Genomic DNA, 27,754 nt, shown 5'->3' on the forward strand with positions numbered 1-27,754 from the left:
GACATCGGCAGGGTGCGGGTCAGAGGTCAGACTGGGTCACAAATCCTCCGAACTGCTTTCTATGGGTTAAAGTTATCTATTTGAAAATCAACAAGGCAAATGTTTGGTGTTTGTTGCCGACAAGCCCTGTGTTAGAGCAGGGACGGTCCGAGATTCTTGCTGCTAAATCCCTGCTTGCTGTCGGCAGTTTCCCAGTGCCTGCGTGGACAGGAAGCGGTTTTATTTTTCACTGGGATCCCCTGAGGATCTGGCCAGCCCTGCTCTCAGCCACGTTGCTGTGTGCAGACCCGCAGAGCCCGAGACAGTCTTGGCTCTGCCTCAGAAACGCCCTGAGACTCGCAGCGCCAGGAAAAACATCGACTCAGGAAAGCGGAGGGAGAAAGGCTGCTGGCTGCAAACCGCTCGCTCTGCAAAAGTCGCTCTCTGCTCAGGCAGGTAAGGAGCTGAGCACTTTTACTGTTCAAATACTAACAGCACATCAGAGAGTGTTGGGCTGGAGAGGAAGCCCCGTCCTTGTACAGTGGTGAGCTGAGGAACAGTTCGTCTCTTCACATAACACCGCTCAGTGTGCAGTGGCTGAGGCTGGTGATTCAGAAAGTGCCCTCGATTCCTGAGCAAGATTTGAGGCTTATGAATCAATTGAGCAAAACATCAAAAGGATAAAGTTTGTGCTCAATGTCAACTGTGGCTCAGTGGGTAGCTCCCTTGCCTCTGAGTCAGAAGGTTGTGGGTTCAAGTCCCACTCCAGGGACTGGAGCACAAAATGCAAGCTAACACTCCAGTACTGAGGGAGTGCTGCACTGTCGGAGGGGCAGTACTGAGGGAGCGCCGCACTGTCGGAGGGGCAGTACTGAGGGAGCGCCGCACTGTCGGAGGGGCAGTACTGAGGGAGCGCCGCACTGTTGGAGGGGCAGTGCTGAGGGAGCGCCGCACTGTCGGAGGGGCAGTACTGAGGGAGCGCCGCACTGTCGGAGGGGCGGTACTGAGGGAGCGCCGCACTGTCGGAGGGGCGGTACTGAGGGAGCGCCGCACTGTCGGAGGGGCAGTACTGAGGGAGCGCCGCACTGTCGGAGGGGCGGTACTGAGGGAGCGCCGCACTGTCGGAGGGGCTGTACTGAGGGAGCGCCGCACTATCGGAGGGGCTGTACTGAGGGAGCGCCGCACTATCGGAGGGGCAGTACTGAGGGAGTACCGCACTGTCGGAGGGGCGGTACTGAGGGAGCGCCGCACTGTCGGAGGGGCTGTCCTGAGGGAGTGTCGGAGGTGTCGTCTTTCGGATGAGACGTTAAACTGAGGCCCCGTCTGCTCTCTTAGGTGGATGTAAAAGATCCCAGGGCACTATTTTGAAGAAGAGCAGGGGAGTTATCCCCAGTATCCTGGGGCCAATATTTATCCCTCAATCATCAACACAAAAAACAGATTATCTGGTCATTATCACATTGCTGTTTGTGGGAGCTTGCTGTGTGCAAATTGATTGTCGCGTTTCCCACATTACAACAGTGACTACACTCCAAAAGTACTTCATTGGCTGTGAAGCGCTTTGGGACATCCGGTGGTGGTAAAAGGGGCTATAGAAACAGAGCGATTATTTGCACTCGTTCTTTGAGCATCCTCCTCCGCCCTGTGCCCTGGACTCCGCCCCCGACGCTTATAGAAATGCAAGTCCTTCTTTCTTTCTTATAACTCATTTAAAATCAAGGTGGAGATGAGAATCTGTGGCACTGATCGTGTTTGAATGTGGTTACAGTCGGTGCAGGATGTAATTGGGAACAACAACAACTTGCATTTATATAGCGCCTTTAATGCAGTAAATCGTCCCGAGGCGCTTCACTGGAGCGGTTATCAGATAACATTCGAGACCAAGCCACGTAAGGAGGTAAGGACTGTAACTGTGAACAGTTCCAGTCCGTGCAGGCGGACGGCCTCGGGCAGGGTTCAGGGTTGTGAAGATGTTGTGATTGGGAGGGGTACGTGGGTCATTCCCAGTCTGGTGTACAGCAGCTTGTACTGGTTCCCTGCCCTGCCGTGCTCTGGACAGCTCCAGCCCAGTGACAGGGGCTGACAGCTTGTGTTGGCAAACTGCTGTCTCAACATCACCTGGAACAAAAAACACTGAACACAAACATTGCTCACAACACACGGAGACTGGGGGGTCAGGGTCCCGACCCACTTCATTCAGCCGCTGAGAGATCGAGTTAGCACGCTGAGCAGGTTATCAGGGAATGCGTTATAGTGGGGTTAGTACTGAATGGGAAGGGATTTGGGGCCATTGGGATTGTGTACAATGGGAGTGAATGGGAAGGGGTTTGGGTCCATTGGGATTGTGTACAATGGGAATGAATGGGAAGGGGTTTGGGTCCATTGGGATTGTGTACAATGGGAGTGAATGGGAAGGGGTTTGGGTCCATTGGGATTGTGTACAATGGGAGTGAATGGGAAGGGGTTTAGTCCATTGGGATTGTGTATAAAGCGAATGAACTGGAAGAGGATGGGGATCCCAGCTTGGATCAGAGGTGTGTATAACAAAAATTGTCTGAGGCACTTCTCATTGTGATTCAAGTTATTTCTGAGCCGGTACAATCACTCCAGAGTGCCGGTAATTCCCCACAACAATAAACTCTCGCTGCACAGGGAGTGGTGGAGGAGAGCAGCACTGGTGCATTGAAGGGAAGGCTTGGTGTGTAGAGGAGGGAGAAGGAATGGAGGGATACGGGCGGGGGGTTAGAGTGGGAGGGGGCCGTTGTGGAGCTGTGCCGAATGGCCTGCTGCAGATTCGCTGTAATCTGTAAATCTGTCTGATTTGGTGCAACAGAGACTCAGGCTTCCGGGCACTATCCCAGCAGCAACCTCACCGCTCCCACACACAGCGTATCCAGAATACGGTCAATGACCCAAACTACAAACACATCTCCTGCTCAGACACCTGCTTCAAGCTCCATTCTAGTGGAGAATGGACCTGCTCCGATGTCACCACACCCGGCAACTGGGAAGCTCCGGGCTCCCGGGCCGTGCTCAGCTGGTACCCCCTCCCCTGCTCACAGATCCTGGGGCTGGGGGGGTCAGGATCAGGGGGGGGGTCAGGGACAGGGGGGGGGGGTGTCAGGGACAGGGGGGGGGTCAGGGGGGTCAGGATCAGGGGGGGGGTCAGGGAGAGGGGGGGTCAGGGACAGGGGGAGGGGGTCAGGGGGGTCAGGATCAGGGGGGGGGTCAGGGACAGGGGGGGGTCAGGGACAGGGGGAGGGGGTCAGGGTCAGGGGGGGTCAGGATCAGGGGGAGGGGGTCAGCGACAGGGGGGGCGTCAGGGGGAGGGGGGTCAGGGTCAGGATCAGGGGAGGGGGTCAGCGACAGGGGGGGGGACAGGGACAGGGGGAGGGGGGGTCAGGGTCGTCAGGATCAGGGGAGGGGGTCAGCGACAGGGGGGGATCAGGGACAGGGGGAGGGGGGTCAGGGTCAGGGGGGTCAGGATCAGGGGGGTCAGAGACAGGGACAGGGGGGTCAGGGACAGGGGGAGGGGGGTCAGGGAAGGTCAGGGACAGGGGGAGGGGGGTCAGGGAAGGTCAGGGACAGGGGGAGGGGGGTCAGGGACAGGGGGGGTCAGGGTCAAGGGGGGTCAGAGACAGGGACAGGGGGGTCAGGGAAGGTCAGGGACAGGGGGAGGGGGGTCAGGGAAGGTCAGGGACAGGGGGAGGGGGGTCAGGGTCAGGGGGGTCGGAGACAAGGGAGGGGGGTCAGGGAAAGGGGGAGGGGGTCAGGGACAGGGGGAGAGGGGTCAGGGAAGGTCAGGGACAGGGGGAGGGGGGTCGAGGACAGGGAGAGGGGGGGTCAGGGAAGGTCAGGGACAGGGGGAGGGGGGTCAGGGACAGGGGGAGGGGGGTCAGGGAAAGGGGGAGGGGGGTCAGGGTCAGGGGGGTCGGGGACAGGGGGAGGGGGGTCAGGGAAGGTCAGGGACAGGGGAGGGGGGTCAGGGAAGGTCAGGGACAGGGGGTCAGGGTCAGGGGGGTCAGGGACAGGGTCGGGGTGGGGTCGAGGAGGGGTCAGGGCCGGGTCTCTCTCTCTCTGGTCCGCCCAGCAGTGAGGTGCCAATAACTGAGCCAAGCTGAGCGGACTGTGACGGTGGTTTCTGGAGCTCTGAGAAACTCAGGGGCCCCACGGCAGAATTTGCCAACTGTTTTAATGGAATGTTGTAACGCTGTGAAACACGGAGATAATTGCCAGCCGCTGAAATATGTTTAAAGTTGAAATGACCCTTGGCTTCTGGAAACACAGACATCAGGAGCCGTCAGTGGTGCAAGGGTTAACTGTAAGGGGGATGTGTTTAAACCGGTTGCTGCCTGTCTCTGGTTGAAGGTCTCAGAGTGAAGCTTTGCATTTTCCGTAAATCTGCCATTTGATCATTAACCCAGTTGACCAGGTCAAAATTCAGCCTCTGGCTAACCCTCCAGACCATTGACCTATCGGTCAGAGGGAGAGAACCTTGCAATGGTACAAGCCAATCAAAGACAGCATTCTGTCCTGGGCCCCGCCCCTCAGGAGGCTATATTACCCTCGGAGGGGGGCAGCGCAGGTTCACCAGACTGAGACCCCCGGGGCTGAAAGGGTTAAATCCCGAGGGCTTGTGTCCCTCCAGTGTAGAGGGTTAAGGGCTGACCTAATTGGGGTGTCTCGGCTTACCGGTAAAGCTCTGTGATGCAGGTGACTGGTTTCTGTGGAACTAGATATTAATGAGGAACACAAGAAAAGAATAAAAATTAGGAGCAGGAGTCGGCCATTCGGCCCCTTGAGCCTGCCCCACCATTCAATAAGATCACGGCTGATCATTGACCTCAACTCCACTTTCCCGCCCGATCCCCATATCCCTCGATTCCCCTCGAGTCCAAAAATCTATCAATCGCAGCCTTGAATATACTCAACGACTGAGAATCCACAGCCCTCTGGGGCAGAGAATTCCAAAGATTCACAACTCTCTGAGTGAAGAAATTCCTCCTCCTCTCAGTCCTAAATGGCCGACCTCTTATCCTGAGACTGTGACCCCTGCTTCTCGACTCTCCAGCCCGGGGGAAACATCCTCCCTGCATCTACCCTGTCAATCCCCCTCAGAATCCAGTATGTTTCAGTGAGATCACCTCTCATTCTTCTAAACTCCAGACAGTATCAGCCCATTCTACACAATCTCTCCTCATAGGACAGCCTTCCCATCCCCGGGATCAATGGAATCAGTGCTCTAAATAGAGGAGCTAATTACCAACTGAGTGCGATGGGGACCAGAGTTATACTGCATGCAGCGTTTGGCAACAGTGCGCCATAATCTCCCCCCTCCGCGCCCCACCGCGCCCCCACCCATTCTGCCACATCCCCTCCCAGGGACACTGAGACATATTTAATTTGTTTGTGCATCTAATCTCCTGGCTTCCTTATCTCTGCTGCCCAGGGTCAGTGAAACATGCCTTGCTGCATCTTTATCTCCGTTTCGGTAAACATGACCTGTGAGCTGGAGGCCGTGCTGGTTTGGAATTCTCGGAAAGCCCCACTGAATCACATAGCGGCTGGCCTCCAATCCCCAGGGCCCAGGATTGAAGCTGTGACATCCCCCGAGGCAGCACAGGGTCGGGGGGTCGGTGGGTGGGGGGGTCGGGTGTTGTGGGGTCGGATGATCAGTGGGACCCCTATCCTGCGACAGATTTGGCTCCAATATAAGTGATTAATTTCACTGGGTAGGGAGGAATGTAAGAGCCACAGTAATTATCCACTGGGCCCTGCAGTTGGTCCCTGGAGGCGGAACATCAGCGAATTAGGAATCATGGCAGGCTAAACAATATTCACAACTGATATTTAAAGAGCGCCTTTAACCTCGAAAAACAGTCTCAGACGCTTCACATAATCTGTAATGAGAAACGATGGGTCCCGAGCCAGAAGAAGACTTTTTTCATTTGTTCCTGGGATGTGGGCGTCGCTGGCCAGGCCGGCATTTATTGCCCGTCCCTAATTGCCCCTTGAGAAGGTGGTGGTGAGCCCCCTTCTTGAACCGCTGCAGTCCGTGTGGTGAAGGTGCTCCCACAGTGCTGTTAGGGAGGGAGTTCCAGGATTGTGACCCAGCGACGATGAAGGAACGGCCGATATATTTCCCAGTCAGGATGGTGTGTGACTGGGAGGGGAACGTGGAGGTGGTGGTGTTCCCATGCGCCTGCTGCCCTTGACCTTCTAGGGGTTAGAGGTCGCAGGTTTGGGAGGGGCTGCTGAAGAAATATCAGGTGCGGTGTTCAAAAACTCGGACAATGAGGTGGGTTTTAAGGAGGGTCTTGAAGGAAGAGAGGGAGGCGGGGAGGGCTACAGGAACTCTGACCTTACTGGATTGTCATGGAGCCTCCTGTAATTAAAGATTAGTCTCCTGGGCACTCCTGTCAGCATCGCAGCGAGTCTGTAATGAAATGGGGCCCTGGGCTGTCCACAGCCGCTCAATCCTGTGATGGTGGGATAGACAGACCCATAGCATTGTGGGTATTGTAGCCGCCATTATTGACCAAATGCTGCAAAGATTGACATGTCAGACAACCAATGGTGGTCTCATGGGGGCGGGGCGGTTGGAGGTCATGTGATGACAACACCTGGCATTCTATCTAAATATAGTTGGAAATCTGGGCGGTTCAAGAAGGGAATTCAAAGCATGAGGCCGAGGCAATGGAGGGCACAGCGGGCAATGGTGGGGGCGATGGGGAACGGGGCAAGTACAAGAGGAGAGATTCAGAGACATGGAGATTGTGAGGAAGATGCCGATAGGGAAGGATGAGGCTATGGAGGGGTTTAAACAGGAGGAGTTGAAGGACTGGGAGTCACTGTAAAAGAAAGACTTGCATTTATATAGTGCCTTTCACAGTCTCGGGACGTCCCAAAGCGCTTTACAGCCAATGAGGTAGTGTTGGAGTGTAGTCACTGTTGTAATGTGAGAAACGCGCACAGCAAGCTCCCACAAACAGCACTGTGATAATGACCAGATAATCTGTTTTAGTGGACGTTGGCTGAGGGATAGATTTTGCCCCAGGACACCAAGGGCTGGATTTTTGGTGAACCAGTAGCGGTATGAAACTGACTGTTTGCACTGCGCGGCGGTAAGGAGAGGTTGCACAAGTTCTCGCGGCACAAAGTGCGATCCTCACCAACGATATCCCGAGGCCGGGAGTGCTGCGAGAGAGGCCTTGGGAGGGCAGTGAAAAAACATTCCAAAAACATTTACAAGACTCAAACTAAGTAATCGCTGCAAAAAAACTAAAAAATAAAACCTTTAATTTACCTTTTTTGCCGGTTTCCATACTTACCGCTGCTGGCAGAGCTGCACCATCGGATTTGACCCGTCAATATTCTGGGCACGGCGTACAGGTCAGGAGTGAGCCGAAAGTACGACTGTAACGCAATCCATGTCATTGCACATCGGTGCTCCACTCCCCGGCGGTACGTCCCATCGCCGCCGCAAATAATGACCCAAAGATATCCGTCCCGGGGATTTTCACCGCGGAGGGCCAAATAACCGCAAAAACCCGGCCTCAAGGATATTCCCCAAGAGCCCTAAGGCCTCGGTTTAACATCTCATCTGAAAGATCGCAGCTCCGACAGTGCGGCACTCCCTCAGTACTGCCCCTCCGACAGTACGGCACTCCCTCAGTACTGCCCCTCCGACAGTGCGGCACTCCCTCAGTACTGCCCCTCCGACAGTACGGCACTTCCTCAGTACTGCCCCTCCGACAGTGTGGCACTCCCTCAGTACTGCCCCTCCGACAGTACGGCACTCCCTCAGTACTGCCCCTCCTACAGTACGGCACTCCCTCAGTACTGCCCCTCCGACAGTACGGCACTCCCTCAGTACTGCCCCTCCTACAGTACGGCACTCCCTCAGTACTGCCCCTCCGACAGTGCGGCACTCCCTCAGTACTGCCCCTCCGACAGTGCGGCGCTCCCTCAGTACTGCCCCTCCGACAGTGCGGCGCTCCCTCAGTACTGCCCCTCCGACAGTGCGGCGCTCCCTCAGTACTGCCCCTCCGACAGTGCGGTGCTCCCTCAGTACTGCCCCTCCGACAGTGCGGCGCTCCCTCAGTACTACCCTCTGACAGTGGGGGACTTGTGCCAATCTTCGCATTGCGCCCAGACTCTGATGAAACTGACCTTGTTGTTTCCCTCTCAGCCCTGAATTCAGGATGAAGATTCTCCTTGCCCTGGTGTGCCTGGGAGCTGTCCAACTTGCCTCCAGCCAGGTGCTGTCTTTACCGCAGGTAAGTAGCCGGTTGTAAGAACATAAGAAATAGGAGCAGGAGTCGGCCATACGGCCCCTCGAGCCTGCTCCGCCATTTAATACCATCATGGCTGATCCGATCATGGACTCAGCTCCACTTCCCTGCCCGCTCCCCATATCCCCTTATCCTTTAAGAAACTGACTATTTCTGACTTAAATTTATTCAATGTCCCAGCTTCCACAGCTCTCTGAGGCAGCGAATTCCACAGATTTACAACCCTCAGAGAAGAAATTTCTCCTCATCTCTGTTTTAAATGGGCGTCCACTTATTCTAAGATCATGCCCCCTAGTTCTCGTCTCCCCCATCAGTGGAAACATCCTCTCTGCATCCACCTTATCAAGCCCCCTCATAATCTTATACATTTCGATAAGATCACCTCTTATTCTTCTGAATTACAATGAGTAGAGGCCCAACCTCCTCAACCCTTCCTCATAAGTCAACCCCCTCATCCCCGGAATCAACCGAGTGAACCTTCTCTGAACTGCCTCCAAAGCAAGTATATTCTTTCGTAAATATGGAAACCAATACTGCACGCAGTACTCCAGGTGTGGCCTCACCAATACCCTGTATAACTGTAGCAAGACTTCCCTGCTTTTATACTCCATCCCCTTTGCAATAAAGGCCAAGATTCCATTGGCCGTCCTGATCACTTGCTGTACCTGCATACTATCCTTTTGTGTTTCATGCACAAGTACCCCCAGGTCCCACTGTACTGCGGCACTTTGCAATCTTTCTCCATTTAAATAATAACTTGCTCTTTGATTTTTTTTGCCAAAGTGCATGACCTCACACTTTCCAACATTATACTCCATCTGCCAAATTTTTGCCCACTCACTTACCCTGTCTATGTCCTTTTGCAGATTTCTTGTGTCCTCCTCACACATTGCTTTTCCTCCCATCTTTGTATCATCAGCAAACTTGGCTACGTTACACTCAGTCCCTTCTTCCAAGTCGTTAATATATATTGTAAATAGGTGGGGTCCCAGCACTGATCCCTGCGGCACCCCACTAGTTACAGTTTGCCAACCCGAGAATGAACCATTTATCCTGACTCTCTGTTCTGTTAGCCAATCCTCTATCCATGTTAATATATTACCTCCAACCCCGTGAACTTTTATCTTGTGCAGTAAACTTTTATGTGGCACTTTGTCAAATGCCTTCTGGAAATCCAAATACACCACATCCACTGGTTCCCCTTTATCCACCCTGTTCGTTACATCCTCAAAGAACTGCAGCAAATTTGTCAACATGACTGCCCCTTCATAAATCCATGCTGACTCTGCCTGACTGAATTTTACTTTTCCAACTGTTCTTTAATAATGGACTCTAACATTTTCCCAACCACAGATGTTAGGCTAACTGGTCTATAGTTTCCTACTTTTTGTCTGCCTCCTTTTTTAAATAGGGGCGTTATATTTGCAGTTTTCCAATCCGCTGGGACCTCTCTAGAATCCAGGGAATTTTGGTAAATTACAACCAATGCATCCACAATCCCTGCCGCTACTTCTCTTAAGACCCTAGGATGCAAGCCATCAGGTCCAGGGGATTTATCTGCCTTTAGTCCCATTATCTTACTGAGTACCACCTCCTTAGTGATTGTGATTGTGTTAAGTTCCTCCTCTCCCCTATAGCCTCTAGACTATTCACTGTTGGAATATTGTTAGTGTCCTCTACCGTAAAGACTGATACAAAATATTTGTTCAGAGTTTCTGCCATCTCCATGTTCCCCATTACTAATTCCCCGGTCTCGTCCTCTAAGGGACCAATGTTTACTTTAGCCACTCTTTTCCTTTTTATATACCTATAGAAACTCTTGCTATCTGTTTTTATATTTTGTGCTAGTTTACTTTCAAAGTCTATCTTCCCTTTCTTAATCATTTGTTTAGTCGTTCTTTTCTGGCTTTTAAAAGCTTCCCAGTCTTCTGTCCTCCCGCTAGTTTTGGCCACTTTGTACGCCCTTGTTTTTAATTGGATACCGTCCTTTATTTCTTTAGTTAGTCACAGATGTGTTTGAGGTTTGCTGTTTCCCCCTCCAGTCTGCACACCACCCTCTGCCCCCGAAAACAACCGGCCTCCTGATTCACCGAGCCTGTAGCAAGCAGCGGCAAACTAATTTAAGGCAGTGCTGATGTGGAGAGTGGCTCTTCAGTGAGAATCCTGGGGCATGGCTCAGTGCTGCGGCCCACCCACCCACCCTCCCCAATCTCAGCTGTGCTGTCGCAGTGAGGAGTCGTCCGGAGTCACAGCGCCCAGTCCTGGGCCCCGGCCCTCGGGGAGCATATATTGCCCTCGGAGGGGGGGCAGCGCAGGTTCACCAGACTGATACCGGGGCTGAAAGGGTTAAATCCCGAGGGCAGGTCGCACAGACCGGGCTTGTGTCCCTCGAGTGTAGGAGATTAAGGGGGGATCTGATCGAGGGGTTTAAGATGATTAAAGGATTTGATGGGGTCGAGCGAGAGAAACTATTCCCTCTGGTGGGGGGAGTCCAGAACAAGGGGCAGGACCTTAAAATTAGAGCCCGGCCGTTCAGGGTGATGTCAGGAAGCACTTCTTCACACACAGGGCCGTGGGAATCGGGAACTCTCTCCCCCAAAGGCTGTGGGTGCTGGGGGTCAATTGGAGCTTTCCCAACTTAGACCGATAGATTTTTGTTGGGTCAGGGGATCGAGGGATACGGAGCAAAGACGGGTAACTGGGGTTGTGGTACAGATCAGCCAGGATCTCATTGAATTCAGGCTCGAGGGGTGAAATATCTCCCGACCACGTGTCAACACTGATACATGACAGAAAGCTGGCCATTTGCTGCATAATAAATAAAGGCGGGAGTTACAAGGCTCGCTCACTGACTAACATCTCAGTCCAGAGCATGTGCAGCACATTGCTCCAGTGTTGGGGAATGGGCTGAGGGCCTCTGTACAGGTCAGAAGGTAAGTGTTACTCAATATGAGTGAACTGGGAGCAGTAATGGACAACGCATTTATGAATTGGCACGGCTCAGGATTAGTGGGATAATTGGATTGCTTTCCCAGAGAGCCAGCACAGGCACAATGGACCAAATGGCCTCCTTCAGCGCTAGTTTTATTCTATGACAATGATTCTAGGAGCAGTGTCCTGTACTGAATTTCTGGTCGAGTTCAGTTCTTCACCAGACAAGCAGCGATGTTGAAAGCTACGCACAGAGTCTTAATAACTGACCAGAGGTTTTCGAGGGCACTCAAAGTCCCACGAGGATCTGTGCTGGGGCCCCACCTATTCACTGTATCTATTCATTACTTAGATACCACATTAGAGATCTCTATGTCCAATTTGTTGATGACACGACGATTGGTGCCACAGTAAGTTGTAAACGGGAACATAAAATGACAGATGACAGGCGGCGTGGAGAGTTCAGTGAGTGGGTGAGACTACAGCAGATGGAGGTCACTGTGATGTCATCCACTTTGCAGCTAAAAGGATCGATTGAGTTTAATTTAAAGGGTAAAAAGCCAGGAACAGAGGCGGTGCAGGGCCTGCGTACACCCATCACATGAAACGTAGCCGTCAGGTACACAAAATCAGCAAAGAAGCAAATAGAACGTTAGCCTTTCTAACCAGAGGCCGAGAATACAAAGGGGAGCAAGTTTCGTTCCAGCAATACAAAGCCCTGGTTAGACCACATCTGGAGCACTGTGTACGGACCTGGGCCTGGGAAGGACAGCCGCGCAGATCCACCAGAATGTTACCCAGGCTCTAAGGGTTCGATTATGAGGAGAGATTACATAAACCAGCCTTGTACTCCCTGGAATATAGAAGGTTGAGGCACCAAGCTCATGGTCTACAGGGCTGTAGTGATACCCGCCCTCCTGTATGGCTCAGAGACATGGACAATATATTGCAGACACCTCAAATCGCTGGAGAAATACCACCAACAATGTCTCCGCAAGATCCTGCAAATCCCCTGGGAGGACAGACGCACTGTCCGTGTTCTCACCCAGGCCAACATCCCCAGCATCGAAGCACTGACCACACTCGGCCAGCTCCATTGGGCAGGCCACATTGTCCGCATGCCCGACACAAAATTCCCAAAGCAAGTGCTCTGCTCAGAACTCCTACATGGCAAGCGATCCCTGGGTGGCAGAGGAAACATTTCAAGGACACCCTCAAAATCTCCCTGATAAAGTGCGACATCCCCACCGACACCTGGGAGTCCCTGGCCAAAGACTGCCCGGAGTGGAGGAAGAGCATCCGGGAGGGCACTGAGCACCTCGAGTCTCGTCGCCGAGAGCGTGCAGAAAACAAGCGCAGGCAGCGGAAGGAGCGTGCGGCAAACCAGTCCCACTCTCCCTTTCCTCCAACCACTGTCTGTCCCACCTGTGACAGAGACTGTAATTCCTGTACTGGACGGTTCAGTCACCTGAGAACTCACTTTTAGAGTGGAAGCAAGTCTTCCTCGATTTCGAGGGACTGCCAAATAATGATGGAACATAGAAGGTTAAGGGGTAATTTAATTGAGTTTTTATAGGATTTTGCAAGGAATTGAGAGCGTAGATAGGGAGAAATTTTTCTGCTGGTGGGGGAGTCGAGGACCAGGGGGCAGAACCTTAAAATCAGAGCCAGGCCATTCAGGGGAGGAGTTAGGAAACACTTCACACACACACAGTGCAATAGAAGTGTGGAACTCTCTCCCACACAAAGCAGTAAATACTCGCTCAGTCAGTAATTTTAAATCTGAGATCAGTAGATTTTTGCTAACCAAGAATGTGGAGCCTAGTTGGGTGGATGGAGTTAGGATACAGATCAGCCACGATCTCATTGAATGGCGGAGCAGGCTCGAGGGGCTGAATGGCCCCATGCGCTGTGAGGAAGGCCAGTCTACGGCGGTCTGTTTATGAGCCTATTCTCGGACTGTCTCGCTGTATACCGCAGGAACTATTGGCTTCTGCTCGTTAAGGGGGAAAGTGAAGGAGGGAAGAGTTCAGAGGTTAATCATCCCCACACTGGGACTCATGGAATAATCCCGGTCTGTTAGTATACAACATCTCTGAGGCCAATCCTGACACTGTGTTAGCAGGGGGTCCAGGGAGAGTGAGACAGACTGAAAATCTCCAAGAGTGTAACAAACCCAGTCATCAAGATCAGAGAGAAAGATCTCCCAAACAGACCGATAAAGATCTAGGAGCAGGAGTCGGCCATTTGGCCCCTTCAAACTGCTCCGCCATTCAATAAGACCATGGCTGATCTGATCCTGGCCTCAACTCCACTTCCCCGCCCACTCCCCATAACCCTTGACTCCCTTATCGTTCACAAATCTGTCTATTTCCACCTTAAATATATTCAATGACCCAGCCTCCACAGCTCTCTGGGGCAGAGAATTCCACAGATTTACAACCCTTAGAGAAGAAATTACTCCTCATTTCCATTTTAAATGGGCGGCCCCTTATTCTGAAACTATGGCCTCTAGTTCTAGATTCCCCCATGAGGGGAAACATCCTCTCTGCATCCACCCTGTCCAGCCCCCTCAGAATCTTACATGTTTCAATAAGATCACCTCTCATTTTTCTAAACACCAATGAGTACAGGCCCAACCTGCTCAACCTATCTTCATAAGACAACCCCTTCATTTCTGGAATCAGCCGAGTGAACCTTCTCTGAACCGTCTCCAATGCAAGTATATCCTTCCTTAAATACGGAAACAAAAACTAAGAACATTACAGAACTCCCCATTCTAGACTCAAATAAACCCCCCTGATCAGAGTCCAGCCTGTAACTCACTCCCGGGTATCCATTATTCGATATATAAACCGTCCGATCAGAGTCCAGCCTATCAGGGTATAACACAAAGCCGTGGTCTCAGTGCTGTGCCGACTGACCATTGGATTGATGTTTCCAGGGCCATTTCGAGGAGGGGACGACGGACCTGGAGTCGCCGGGTCTCCCAATGGAAGAGGAAGAGGAGGAGATCCTGACCTCTCCGGTTCAGAGACTTGCATACTCCATCTCCGACTTTGGTTACGATCTTTACCGGGCGATGGCCAACAAGAACCCCATGGCCAACATCTTCCTGTCTCCCCTGAGCGTAGCTACGTCTCTGTCTGCACTGTCGTTGGGTGAGGAACCTGCTTCTCCATTCGCCCTCAATCTGACTGTCAGCTGTCACCATCTTGTTCTTCTATTCTGTCCCCCCTCTCATCTCCCTGGGGTACAGTCCCTGAAGGTGCTGACTCTCCCTGGGGTACAGTCCCTGAAGGAGCTGTCTCTCCCTGGGATACAGTCCCTGAAGGCGCTGACTCTCCTTGGGGTACAGTCCCTGAAGGTGCTGACTCTCCCTGGGGTACAGTCCCTGAAGGCGCTGACTCTCCTTGGGGTACAGTCCCTGAAGGCGCTGACTCTCCTTGGGGTACAGTCCCTGAAGGTGCTGACTCTCCCTGGGGTACAGTCCCTGAAGGTGCTGTCTCTCCCTGGGGTACAGTCCCTGAAGGTGCTGACTCTCCCTGGGGTACAGTCCCTGAAGGTGCTGACTCTCCCTGGGGTACAGTTCCTGAAGGTGCTGACTCTCCCTGGGGTACAGTCCCTGAAGGCGCTGACTCTCCCTGGGGTACAGTCCCTGAAGGTGCTGACTCTCCCTGGGGTACAGTTCCTGAAGGTGCTGACTCTCCTTGGGGTACAGTCCCTGAAGGTGCTGACTCTCCCTGGGGTACAGTCCCTGAAGGTGCTGACTCTCCCTGGGGTACAGTCCCTGAATGTGCTGACTCTCCCTGGGGTACATTCCCTGAAGGTGCTGACTCTCCCTGGGGTACAGTCCCTGAAGGTGCTGACTCTCCCTGGGGTACAGTCCCTGAAGGTGCTGACTCTCCCTGGGGTACAGTCCCTGAAGGTGCTGACTCTCCCTGGGGTACAGTGATGGAGCGAACATGTTCTGTGCGGTTTAGCAATGAACGGGCAGTGAATGTTGACAGTGGATAAACAATGGCAAACATTTAAAGATCACATGGATGAACTTCAACAATTGTACATCCCTGTCTGGAGTAAAAATAAAACGGGGAAGGTGGCTCAACCGTGGTTAACAAGGGAAATTAAGGATAGTGTTAAATCCAAGGAAGAGGCATATAAATTGGCCAGAAAAAGCAACAAACCTGAGGACTGGGAGAAATTTAGAATTCAGCAGAGGAGGACAAAAGGTTTAATTAGGAGGGGGAAAATAGAGTAGAAGAAGCTTGCTGGGAAAATAAAAACTGACTACAAAAGCTTCTATAGATACGTGAAGAGAAAAAGATTAGTGAAGACAAACGTAGGTCCCTTGCAGTCAGACTCAGGTGAATTTATAATGGGGAACAAAGAAATGGCAGACCAATTGAACAAATACTTTGGTTCTGTCTTCACGAAGGAAGACACAAATAACCTTCCGGAAATACTAGGGGACTGAGGGTCTAGCGAGAAGGAGGATCTGAAGGATATCCTTATTAGGCGGGAAATTGATGGGATTGAAGGCCGATAAATCCCCGGGGCCTGATAGTTTGCATCCCAGAGTACTTAAGGAAGTGGCCCTAGAAATAGTGGATGCATTGGTGATCATTTTCCAACAGTCTATTGGCTCTGGATCCGTTCCTATGGACTGGAGGGTAGCTAATGTAACACCACTGTTTAAAAAAGGAGGGAGAGAGAAAACGGGTAATTATAGGCCGGTTAGCCTGACATCAGTAGTGGGGAAAGTGTTGGAATCAATCATTAAGGATGAAATAGCAGCGCATTTGAAAGCAGTGGCAGGATCGGTCCAAGTCAGCATTGATTTATGAAAGGGAAATCATGCTTGACAAATCTTCTGGAATTTTTTGAGGATGTAACTAGCAGAGTGGACAAGGGAGAACCAGTGGATGTGGTGTATTTGGACTTTCAAAAGGCTTTTGACAAGGTTCAAGAGATTGGTGTGCAAAATCAAAGCACATGGTATTTGGGGTAATATACTGACGTGGATAGAGAACTGGTTGGCAGTCAGGAAGCAGAGAGTCGGGATAAACGGGTCCTTTTCAGAATGGCAGACAGTGACTAGTGGAGTGCCACAGGGCTCAGTGCTGGGACCCCAGCTCTTTACAATATACATCAATGATTTGGATGAAGGAATTGAGTGTAATATCTCCAAGTTTGCAGACGACACTAAACTGGGTGGCGGTGTGAGCTGTGAGGAGGACGCTAGGAGGCTGCAGGGTGACTTGGACAGGTTAGGTGAGTGGGCAAATGCATGGCAGATGCAGTATAATGTGGATAAATGTGAGGTTATCCACTTTGGGGGCAAAAACACGAAGACAGAATATTATCTGAATGGTGGCAGATTAGGAAAAGGGGAGGTGCAACGAGACCTGGGTGTCATGGTTCATCAGTCACTGAAAGTTGGCATGCAGGTACAGCAGGTGGTGAAGGTGCCAAATGGTATGTTGGCCTTCATAGCAAGGGGAATTTGAGTATAGGAGCAGGGAGGTCTTACTGCAGTTGGACAGGGCCTTGGTGAGGCCTCACCTGGAATATTGTGTTCAGTTTTGGTCTCCTAATCTGAGGAAGGACGTTCTTGCTATTGAGGAAGTGCAGCGAAGGTTCACCAGACTGATTCCCGGGATGGCAGGACTGACATATGAGGAGAGACTGGATCAACTGGGCCTTTATACATTGGAGTTTAGAAGGATGGGAAGGGATCTCATAGAAACGTATAAGATTCTGACCGGACGGGACAGGTTAAATGCGGGTAGAATGTTCCCGATGTTGGGGAAGTCCAGAACCAGTGGACACAGTCTTAGGATAAGGGGTAGGCCATTTAGGACTGAGATGAGGAGAAACTTCTTCACTCAGAGAGTTGTTAACCTGTGGAATTTCCTGCCGCAGAGAGTTGTTGATGCCAGTTCATTGGATATATTCAAGAGGGAGTTAGATATGGCCCTTACGGCTAAAGGGGATCAAGGGGTATGGAGAGAAAGCAGGAAAGGGGTACTGAGGGAGTGATCAGTCATGATCTTATTGAATGGTGGTGCAGGCTCGAAGGGCCAGATGGCCTACTCCTGCACCTATTTTCTATGTTTCTAAGTATCCACAGACGGTTGGGCCATTATTTGTAGCAGGGTGATGGAGTAATGGCAGTGCTGATGGTACTATCTTGGTGTTTTTATTCCCTCTTTAAGGTGCTGTCTCCAAAAATGCACAGATTCTGGAGAGACTCCTGAACTATGATTTAGTGAAGGACCTGGAGGTCCACAGTGTGTACAAGGAGTTGCTGACGAAGGTCACCGCTCGCCCCAAAAACTTCAAACTGGTTTCTCGAATTTACGTAAAGCAGAGTAAGAAATTATTGAGTCTTAATCCATGACAGTGAGAATCACAGAGACCCGTCAGTGAAACTGTGTGAGTGTTACATTGTGTGAGTATGAGTGTGTGTGTGTGTGTGTGTGTGTGAGAGAGAGAGTGTCTCGGTGTGTGTGTGTGTGTGTGTGTCTGAGAGAGAGTGTCTTGGTGTGTGTGTGTGTGTGTGTGTGTGTGTGTGAGAGAGAGAGTGTCTCGGTGTGTGTGTGTGTGTGTGTGTGTGTGAGAGAGAGAGTGTCTCGGTGTGTGTGTGTGTGTGTGTGTGTGAGAGAGAGTGTCTCGGTGTGTGTGTGGGTGTGTGTGTGTGTGAGAGAGAGAGTGTCTCGGTGTGTGTGTGTGTGTGAGAGAGAGAGTGTCTCGGTGTGTGTGTGTGTGTGTGTGTGTGTGTGTGAGAGAGAGAGTGTCTCGGTGTGTGTGTGTGTGTGTGTGTGTGTGAGAGAGAGAGTGTCTCGGTGTGTGTGTGTGTGTGTGTGTGAGAGAGAGAGTGTCTCGGTGTGTGTGTGTGTGTGTGAGAGAGAGAGTGTCTCGGTGTGTGTGTGTGTGTGTGTGAGAGAGAGAGTGTCTTGGTGTGTGTGTGTGTGTGTGTGTGCGAGAGAGTGTCTCGGTGTGTGTGTGTGTGTCTGAGAGAGAGTGTCTCGGTGTGTGTGTGTGTGTGTGTGAGAGAGAGAGTGTCTCGGTGTGTGTGTGTGTGTGTGTGTGTGTCTGAGAGAGAGTGTCTCGGTGTGTGTGTGTGTGTGTCTGAGAGAGAGTGTCTCGGTGTGTGTGTGTGTGTGTGAGAGAGAGAGTGTCTCGGTGTGTGTGTGTGTGTGTGTGTGAGAGAGAGAGTGTCTCGGTGTGTGTGTGTGTGTGTGTGTCTGAGAGAGAGTGTCTCGGTGTGTGTGTGTGTGTGTGTGTGTGTGTGTCTGAGAGAGAGTGTCTCGGTGTGTGTGTGTGTGTGTGTGTGTGTGTGTCTGAGAGAGAGTGTCTCGGTGTGTGTGTGTGAGAGAAAGACTAGCAGGCATAGTGTGTCTCAGCCTATCTTTGAGCCCAGGGTGGGGCTGAGTGAGTGAGAATGTTGCGGCCCAGTTCTCTGTGACCAGTGGATTTCCAGCTTGTCCCTCCTGTGTGAGCAACGGACAGGCACCGACAGTGAGTGTGAGAGCGGGCACCAGCGACAATAGTGATGGAGTGAAGCCGGCCTGAATGAGTCTGTGATAAATCTGCGGAAACTCACTGGGAAATCCGGTCGGTGAATGAAACTGTTGTAACGAGCTGCGATTTTTTGTTATTTTTTTCGCCTAGAACTGAGAATGAGAGCGAATTTTTTGAACCAAGTTGATGAGTTCTACGGTTCCAGACCCAAGGCTATGTTTGGGAATGAGCAGCAAGATCTGCGGACTATTAACCAATGGATGAAGTCTCGCTCCAGCGGCCTGATTAACAAGGTCATTGCAACAATCCCGCAGGACCTCAGCCTGCTGCTGCTCAGTGCCGCTCATTATAAGGGTAAGTCTCAGCACACAGGACACAGGCGGGTCGGGGTCCGACACTGTCAGGGGGAGGGGGGGATGTGGAACTGTGGTTAGCTGGCTCAGTGTGGAGCCCCCGGGGCACAGCTCAGTCAGGATAACTCTTCTCGTCAAAGACTCGTCGCTGGGTCACAATCCTGGAACTCCCTCCCTAACAGCATTGTGGGAGCACCTTCACCACATGGACTGCAGCGGTTCAAGAAGGCGGCTCACCACCACCTTCTCGAGGGGCAATTAGGGACGGGCAATAAATGGCGGCCTTGCCAGCGATGCCCACATCCCATAAATGAATTTAAAAAATACTCTGTAATGGCCCCTCTGGACAAATCAACACAGATTCACACAAACGATCACCAGTTCCTCCCTCTCCGCCCCTGAAGGTGCTCTCACAGAAGTATTGAGGTGTTGCCAGACAGGGAGCCAATGTAAGTCAGCGAGCACAGGGGTGATGAGTGAGTGGGACTCGGTGCGAGTTAGAACACGGGTCAGCGAGCACAAGGTGATGGGTGAGTGGGACTTGGTGCGAGTTAGGACATGGGTCAGCGAGCACAAGGTGATGGGTGAGTGGGACTTGGTGTGAGTTAGGACACGGGGCAGCGAGCACAGTGGGTGATGGGTGAGCGGGACTCGGTGTGAGTTAGGACACGGGGCAGTGAGCACAGGGGGTGATGGGTGAGCGGGACTCGGTGTGAGTTAGGACACGGGCAGCGAGCACAGTGGGTGATGGGTGAGCGGGACTCGGTGTGAGTTAGGACACGGGGCAGTGAGCACAGGGGGTGATGGGTGAGCGGGACTCGGTGTGAGTTAGGACACGGGGCAGTGAGCACAGGGGGTGATGGGTGAGTGGGACTCGGTGCGAGTTAGTACACGGGGCAGCGAGCACAGGGGGTGATGGGTGAGCAGGACTTGGTGCAAGTTAGGACATAGGGCACAGGGGATGATGGGTGAGTGGGAGTTGGTGCGAGTTAGGGCATGGGGCAGCAGAGTTTTGGATGAGCAGAAGTTTATGGAGGGTGGAAGATGGGAGGCCAGCCAAGAGAGCGTTGGAATAGTCAAGTCTGGAGGTAGCAAAGGCACGGATGAGGGTTTCAGCAGCTGAGGCCGGGGCGGAGACGGACGATGTTACAGAGGTGGGAGTAGGTAGTCGTGGTGAGGAAGCTCAGCTCAGGGTCAAATACGACAACATGGTTGCACACAGACTCTGGTTCAACCTCAGACAGGGAGTCGGTGGTGAGGGATTGGGTATTGTAGCGGGGGCCGATTCACATTGTGCCGTGATGGATCCAAGGTGGGCCACCTGTGGGCCAGGTGTGAGTCTGTGAGTCACCTGTGGGCCAGGTGTGAGTCTGTGAGCCACCTGTGGGCCAGGTGTGAGTCTGTGAGCCACCTGTGGGCCAGGTGTGAGTCTGTGAGCCACCTGTGGGCCAGGTGTGAGTCTGTGAGTCACCTGTGGGCCAGGTGTGAGTCTGTGAGCCACCTGTGGGCCAGGTGTGAGTCTGTGAGCCACCTGTGGGCCAGGTGTGAGTCTGTGGGCCAGGTGTGAGTCTGTGAGCCACCTGTGGGCCAGGTGTGAGTCTGTGAGCCACCTGTGGGCCAGATGTGAGTCTGTGAGCCATCTGTGGGCCAGGTGTGAGTCTGTGGGCCAGGTGTGAGTCTGTGAGCCACCTGTGGGCCAGGTGTGAGTCTGTGAGCCACCTGTGGGCCAGATGTGAGTCTGTGAGCCACCTGTGGGCTAGATGTGAGTCTGTGAGCCACCTGTGGGCCAGGTGTGAGTCTGTGAGCCACCTGTGGGCCAGGTGTGAGTCTGTGAACCGTAGTCCAACACTCCCCTACACTGTCCTTTCTTTTGTTTCAGGTGAACTGTTAACCAAATTTAAATCAGCAAACACAGCACAAAAGGCGTTCAGCATAAGTTATGGCCGAGATGTCAACGTTCCCATGATGACCGACACACACTATCCTCTCCGTTATGGCTATGACTCTGACTTGAGGTGCAAGGTAATGTCTACCCACTGATGAACTGAGGGTCACAGAGCGCAGGGCCCAGGGAGTTTGTGCCGGCCCTGGCCCCAGCTCGGAGCTATACTCGCCTGGCCCCAACCCGGAGCTCTCCCCGCTCTCCCTGCCTGGCCCCACCCTGGAGTTATCCCTCTCTCCCCCCGGAATCAGCACGGTTCTGGGAAGGGACCCGATTCTCTGATAGCCCCGTGTGTGAGGAAACTGTTCCCCCCCCCTCCCGTTGTCCCTTATTGTAACCCTGAGTCGGTGCTCCACCCCTCACCCCCCATTACTTGAGCCGCAGGAACAGGAGGAGGCCCATTCAGCCCCTCGAGCCTGTTACTCCCAGTGCAGTACAGAGGGAGCGCTGCACTGTCGGAGGGGCAGTACTGAAGGAGCGCCGCACTGTCGGAGGGGCAGTACTGAGGGAGTGCCGCACTGTTGGAGGGGCAGTACTAAGGGAGCGCTGCACTGTCGGAGGGGCAGCACTGAGGGAGCGCCGCACTGTCGGAGGGGCAGTGCTGAGGGAGTGCTGCACTGTCGGAGGGGCAGTACTGAGGGAGCGCCGCACTGTCGGAGGGGCAGTGCTGAGGGAGCACCGCACTGTCGGAGGGGCAGTACTGAGGGAGCGCCGCACTGTCGGAGGGGCAGTACTGAGGGAGCGTGGCACTGTCGGAGGGGCAGTACTGAGGGAGCGCCGCACTGTCGGAGGGGCAGTACTGAGGGAGTGCCGCACTGTCGGAGGGGCAGTACTGAGGGAGCGCCGCACTGTCGGAGGGGCAGTACTGAGGGAGTGTGGCACTGTCGGAGGGGCAGTACTGAGGGAGCGTGGCACTGTCGGAGGGGCAGTACTGAGGGAGCGCCGCACTGTCGGAGGGGCAGTACTGAGGGAGCGCCGCACTGTCGGAGGGGCAGTACTGAGGGAGCGCCGCACTGTCGGAGGGGCAGTACTGAGGGAGCGCCGCACTGTCGGAGGGGCAGTACTGAGGGAGCGCCGCACTGTCGGAGGGGCAGTACTGAGGGAGCGCCGCACTGTCGGAGGGGCAGTACTGAGGGAGTGCCGCACTGTCGGAGGGGCAGTACTGAGGGAGCGCCGCACTGTCGGAGGGGCAGTACTGAGGGAGTGCCGCACTGTCGGAGGGGCAGTACTGAGGGAGTGCCGCACTGTCGGAGGGGCAGTACTGAGGGAGTGCCGCACTGTCGGAGGGGCAGTACTGAGGGAGTGCTGCACTGTTGGAGGGGCAGTACTGAGGGAGTGCCGCACTGTCGGAGGGGCAGTACAGCTGAAACTTTTCCTCATCCAATAGTTGCAGAGCTGCTCTTTCCAGCACGGGGTCACCGGACAGCACTCCGGAGCAAGAGGCCCTAATGCAAGGGCACTGAGGGCACCGTCTCCCTGGTGTGATCAGCTGGCTCAGCATAGGCTGAGGATGGAGCCTGGGCCATTCCTGCTCCGTGTGGGGCTCAGCCCACAGAGGCAGGGATTCGGCAGGGTTCTGTGTATTTGGCCGGGGTGACGGTGGGATTGGTAAAGTTGTCGGTCTCTTTGTCCTTCAGATCGGCCTGTTTCGATATCTGGGTGACATCAGCCTGCTCATCTTCCTGCCCACCGACATCAGGAGCAACATGAGCCTGATCGAGGAGAACCTCAACCCCGTCTTTATCCACGACCTGGTCAGTCAGCTGCAGGATGTGCGAGCGAGTGTCTCTCTGCCCAGACTCAAGATCAACAGCAACCAAGAGCTGAAGGAGCCGCTCGGAGAGATGAGTAAGTGACACTCAGCACGATGATCAAAGAGGGTCGCTTACTGCTTCACATTGCCACCTTCTACCAATACCCACACCAGCCGTGGCTCACTGGGCAGAGTTCTCCCATGCCTCTGAGTCAGCAGGTCGTGAGTTCAAGTCCCGCTTCAGAGTCTTGAGCACATAATCCAGGCTGACACTCCCAGTGCAGTACAGAGGGAGCGCTGCACTGTCGGAGGGGCAGTACTGAGGGAGTGCCGCACTGTCGGAGGGGCAATACTGAGGGAGCGCCGCACTGTCGGAGGGGCAGTACTGAGGGAGCGCTGCACTGTCGGAGGGGCAGTACTGAGGGAGAGCCGCACTGTCGGAGGGGCAGTACTGAGGGAGCCCCGCACTGTCGGAGGGGCAGTATTGAGGGAGTGCCGCACTGTCGGAGGGGCAGTGCTGAGGGAGCGCTGCACTGTCGGAGGGGCAGTACTGAGGGACGCCGCACTGTTGGAGGGGTAGTATTGAGGGAGCGGCGCACTGTCGGAGGGGCAGTACTGAGGGAGCGCCGCACTGTCGGTGGGTCAGTACTGAGGGAGTGCCGCACTGTCGGAGGGGCAATACTGAGGGAGCGCCGCACTGTCGGAGGGGCAGTACTGAGGGAGCGCTGCACTGTCGGAGGGGCAGTACTGAGGGAGAGCCGCACTGTCGGAGGGGCAGTACTGAGGGAGCCCCGCACTGTCGGAGGGGCAGTATTGAGGGAGTGCCGCACTGTCGGAGGGGCAGTGCTGAGGGAGCGCTGCACTGTCGGAGGGGCAGTACTGAGGGACGCCGCACTGTTGGAGGGGTAGTATTGAGGGAGCGGCGCACTGTCGGAGGGGCAGTACTGAGGGAGCGCCGCACTGTCGGTGGGTCAGTACTGAGGGAGTGCCGCACTGTCGGAGGGGCAGTACTGAGGGAGCGCTGCACTGTGGGAGGGGCGGTACTGAGGGAGCGCCGCACTGTCGGAGGGGTAGTACTGAGAGAGCGTCGCACTGTCGGAGGGGCAGTACTGAGGGAGCGCCGCACTGTCGGTGGGTCAGTACTGAGGGAGCGCCGCACTGTCGGAGGGGCAGTACTGAGGGAGTGCTGCACTGTCGGAGGGGCAGTACTGAGGGAGCGCCGCACTGTCGGAGGGGCAGTACTGAGGGAGTGCTGCACTGTCGGAGGGGCAGTACTGAGGGAGCGCCGCACTGTCGGAAGGGCAGTACTGAGGGAGTGCTGCACTGTTGGAGGGGCAGTATTGAGGGAGTGCCACACTGTCGGAGGGGCGGTACTGCGGGAGCGCCGCACTGTCGGAGGGGCAGTACTGAGGGAGTGCTGCACTGTCGGAGGGGCAGTACTGAGGGAGTGCTGCACTGTCGGAGGGGCAGTACTGAGGGAGCGCCGCACTGTCGGAGGGGCAGTACTGAGGGAGTGCTGCACTGTCGGAGGGGCAGTACTGAGGGAGCGCCGCACTGTCGGAAGGGCAGTACTGAGGGAGTGCTGCACTGTTGGAGGGGCAGTATTGAGGGAGTGCCACACTGTCGGAGGGGCGGTACTGCGGGAGCGCCGCACTGTCGGAAGGGCAGTACTGAGGGAGTGCCGCACTGTCGGAGGGGCCGTACTGAGGGAGCGCCGCACTGTCGGAGGGGCGGTACTGAGGGAGCGCCGCACTGTCGGAAGGGCAGTACTGAGGGAGTGCCGCACTGTCGGAGGGGCAGTGCTGAGGGAGCGCTGCAGTATCGGAGGGGCAGTACTGAGGGAGCGCCACACTGTCGGAGGGACCATCTTTCGGATGAGACATTAATTTGGGTCCCATCTGTCCTCTCGTGGATATAAATTATCCCATGGCACTATTTCGAAGAAGAGCTGGGGAATTATACCCGGTGTCCCGGGGTCAATATTTATACCTGAATCAACATCACTGAAACAGATTATCTGGTCATTATCACATTGCTGTTTGTGGGAGCTTGCTGTTTGCAAATTGGCTGCAACATTTCCCACATTACAACAGTGACTACACTCCAAAAGATATTTCATTGGCTGTGAAGCTCTTTGGGACGTTGTGAAAGACATGATCGAAATGTAAGTCTTGCTTTAAGCAAGGTTCCTGTAACAACAGGAGTCTGCCTCTAAATGCAGGCAGGGGATACAACAGCAAGGAAGTTGTGCTAAACCTGTATAAACACTGGATGGACCCCAGCTGGAGGATTGTGTCCACTCCTCGGCACCGCACTGTCGGAAGGATGTGAAGGCTTTCGGGAGGGTGCGGAAGAGATTTACCAGAATGGTCCCGGGGATGAGGGAGAGTTATGTGTAGAGGCTGGAACAGAGAAGGTTAAGGGGAGATTTGATCGAGGTGTTCAAAATCAGGAAGGGGTTTGATGGAGTAAATAAGGAGAAACTGTTCCCCGGGGCAGGAGGGTCGGTAACCAGAGGGACACAGATTGACGATAATCGGCGATGGAACCCGAGGGGGAGGTGAGGAGAATTATTTTTACGCAGCGAGTTGTTGTGATCGGGAACGCGCTGCCTGAAAGGGCGGTGGGAGCAGATTCAATAGTAACTTTCAAACCGGGAATTGGATAAATACTTGGAAGGGAAAAAATTTGCCGGGATATGGGGAAAGAGCGGGGGAAGTGGAACTGATTGGATCGCTCTGTCACAGAGCCGGTACAGGCCTGATGGGCCGAGTGGCCTCCTGCGCTGTAAGATTCGTTGATAATTTATAGGTTTTCAATACCAAAGTGTGGCGTCAGCAAATCCTTACTTGCCGATTTCCCGCAGCTTCTCACCAGTCAGTCACGGATGAGGGAGGGCATTCGGCCCATCTTTATACACCCATGTCCCTCATTGCCATGTTCAGTCCGTCAGACTCTCCAGCAGCTTAAAGCTCCACACCTTCCTCCACCTGTGTTCCTGGACTAGAAGCGGTTTTGAACACGCGGCAGAGATGTGTTTTGACACTTTCTGTGGGAAGTTTGTAAAATGACTTTTTATCTCTCCCATAAGTTTCGAGCAAAGAGTAAAGCCTGGGAACATAGACATGTCTTTGTTTTGCCGCAGGTCTGAATCCGCTGTACACACTGTCCCAACTCAACAAGATCACCAATGTCCCGGTGAAGATCTCCAGCATTAAGCACAGCGCACTCCTGGAGCTGAGCGAGCGGGGAGCTCAGGACCCTCCCCGGGCAGACCCCAACGACCGACAACTCACCATGGAGTTCCACGTCAACCGGCCCTTCATCCTGGTCCTGTACGACAACCCGTCTGGCTCCTTGCTCCACATCGGGAGGGTCACGGATCCCAGCGAGCTGGTGGAAAGCTTGCGCCGTCAATAGACACTGGAACCGGCCTGGAATTATCACCGAGCAAAGCCCGTGTCTCGAGGGGTGGTCACCCCCTCACCTCGCCCAGCAAACACTCACCCCCGCCTTTTCCGCAACCCCTCCAACACTCACCCAGCAAAGCCCGTGTCTAGAGGGGTCGTCACCCGCCCCCTCGCCCAATCCAACCCGTCCGGTTTCGCGCGAGTTCACATTTCTCACCAGGGCCGTGCTTTACACATCGGGACAATGGAAGCACCAAACTCCCACCCCCCGGCTACACCACTTCCCACAAACAATGCTGGCCCGTCTCCCTCCGTCATTGTCACCACTGCCCTGCGACATCAGAGACTTCCTTCCCCCTCTGTACAACCCATCGCCCTCTCTCCCTCCTCCCCATCCTTCTATGTCTCTCCCCTCACTCTGGTGAAGTTAAGACTCGGTCTCTTATTCTAACTCAATCTTTCTCACCCAACAGTGGGACTCGCCTCCCTTGGTCTTCCTCACACACCTCCTGTGCCTTCACTTGTTTGGAAGAGGTAACTGGAAGAAACCCAATGCCACCACACTCCAGCTGCCTGTTGGGGAGAGGGGCGGTGAGGCTGATTGGGGGGGGGGGGGGGGTCCTGTCTGCCAGGCCCCTGGGGGTGGGAGATATTTTCACTCCCTCCCCGAGGTCAATGATGTTAAATCTGGACAGGTTAGCGAAAGGGTTAAATCCGGCATTCTATCCTTGCGACAGGGCAAATCTATGAAAGGATTAATCTTGGAATCTGCTCCTCGATTGTCCGGCAGGAAAATCAAAACCACTTTTCATTGTTTGACAGCTGAATGTTTCAGAAACAAAATCCGTTTGCAACGCCACTAACCCCGGGATCCCGGAGCTCACCGCCGGCACTAATACGCGCCATGTCTTGCACTAACCACATTATTTCCCCCAGCACATGAACCTCAAGGCATGTCTTTGAAGAGTTAATTTCACACGTGAATGTACCACCTCAGCTATAATCATGGAAGAGACCGACTGAAATACATCACGGGGAATAAATCTCAGATAAACCTGTGTCTGCGCCTGTGCTTATTTCTGGTGTGAATGTAAACAGTGTTACAGGATGCAGTGCGTGTGCTCACTGCTGTGATTGGAGGATGTCGGGATCGCCACCAATTACTGGAACCGTCAGCATACATCAGAGTAAATTATGTTTGCGGAAAAGTATCAAACACTCCCAGGACAGGTACAGGGGGTTAGATACAGAGTAAAGCTCCCTCTACACTGTCCCATCAAACACTCCCAGGGCAGGTACAGGGGGTTAGATACAGAGTAAAGCTCCCTCCACACTGTCCCATCAAACACTCTCAGGCCAGGTACAGCTCTTCCTCGAACTAGTGGCTATGGAATTTTTTTACTTGAGAGAGCAGTGAGTTCAGTCCTCGATTGACAATCTCATCTCAAAGACGGAACCTTCAACACTGAGGGAGCGCCGCACTGTCGGAGGGGCAGTACTGAGGGAGTGCCGCACTGTCGGAGGGGCAGTACTGAGGGAGTGCCGCACTGTCGGAGGGGCAGTAC

General features: G+C 53.9%; 2 protein-coding genes across 2 annotated transcripts in view; both read left to right on the plus strand.

Moving 5' to 3' along the window:
- serpinf2b (serpin peptidase inhibitor, clade F (alpha-2 antiplasmin, pigment epithelium derived factor), member 2b) overlaps positions 1-4,378 on the plus strand; it is a 31,196-nt gene extending 26,818 nt beyond the window's left edge. Inside the window, exons 8-10 of the mRNA XM_070857992.1 lie at positions 188-435; positions 2,813-3,019; positions 4,348-4,378. Coding sequence (XP_070714093.1) covers positions 188-435; positions 2,813-3,019; positions 4,348-4,378 — 486 coding nt within the window. The remainder of the gene's footprint in view (positions 1-187; positions 436-2,812; positions 3,020-4,347) is intronic.
- On the plus strand, positions 305-26,795 carry LOC139226938 (pigment epithelium-derived factor-like). Its single transcript, XM_070858032.1, has 8 exons — positions 305-435; positions 8,171-8,258; positions 14,149-14,365; positions 17,423-17,578; positions 18,882-19,085; positions 20,964-21,106; positions 22,664-22,874; positions 25,925-26,795. Exons 2-8 carry the CDS (start codon positions 8,184-8,186, stop codon positions 26,197-26,199), a joined length of 1,281 nt encoding a protein of 426 aa, XP_070714133.1. The 5' UTR covers positions 305-435; positions 8,171-8,183; the 3' UTR covers positions 26,200-26,795.
- The last annotated feature ends 959 nt before the right edge of the window (positions 26,796-27,754 follow it).

Source organism: Pristiophorus japonicus, chromosome 16 (genome assembly GCF_044704955.1).
Source record: "Pristiophorus japonicus isolate sPriJap1 chromosome 16, sPriJap1.hap1, whole genome shotgun sequence".
In the NCBI taxonomy this organism is placed as follows: domain Eukaryota; kingdom Metazoa; phylum Chordata; class Chondrichthyes; family Pristiophoridae; genus Pristiophorus; species Pristiophorus japonicus.

What these genes read in the sequence shown, in the direction of transcription:
- LOC139226938 (XM_070858032.1), top strand. Translation starts at nt 8,184, where the DNA reads ATGAAGATTCTCCTTGCCCTGGTGTGCCTGGGAGCTGTCCAACTTGCC. An exon ending in AGGTGCTGTCTTTACCGCAG is followed by an intron (nt 8,259 to 14,148) that starts GTAAGTAGCCGG and finishes TGATGTTTCCAG; the next exon opens with GGCCATTTCGAGGAGGGGAC. An exon ending in ACTCTGACTTGAGGTGCAAG is followed by an intron (nt 21,107 to 22,663) that starts GTAATGTCTACC and finishes TTTGTCCTTCAG; the next exon opens with ATCGGCCTGTTTCGATATCT.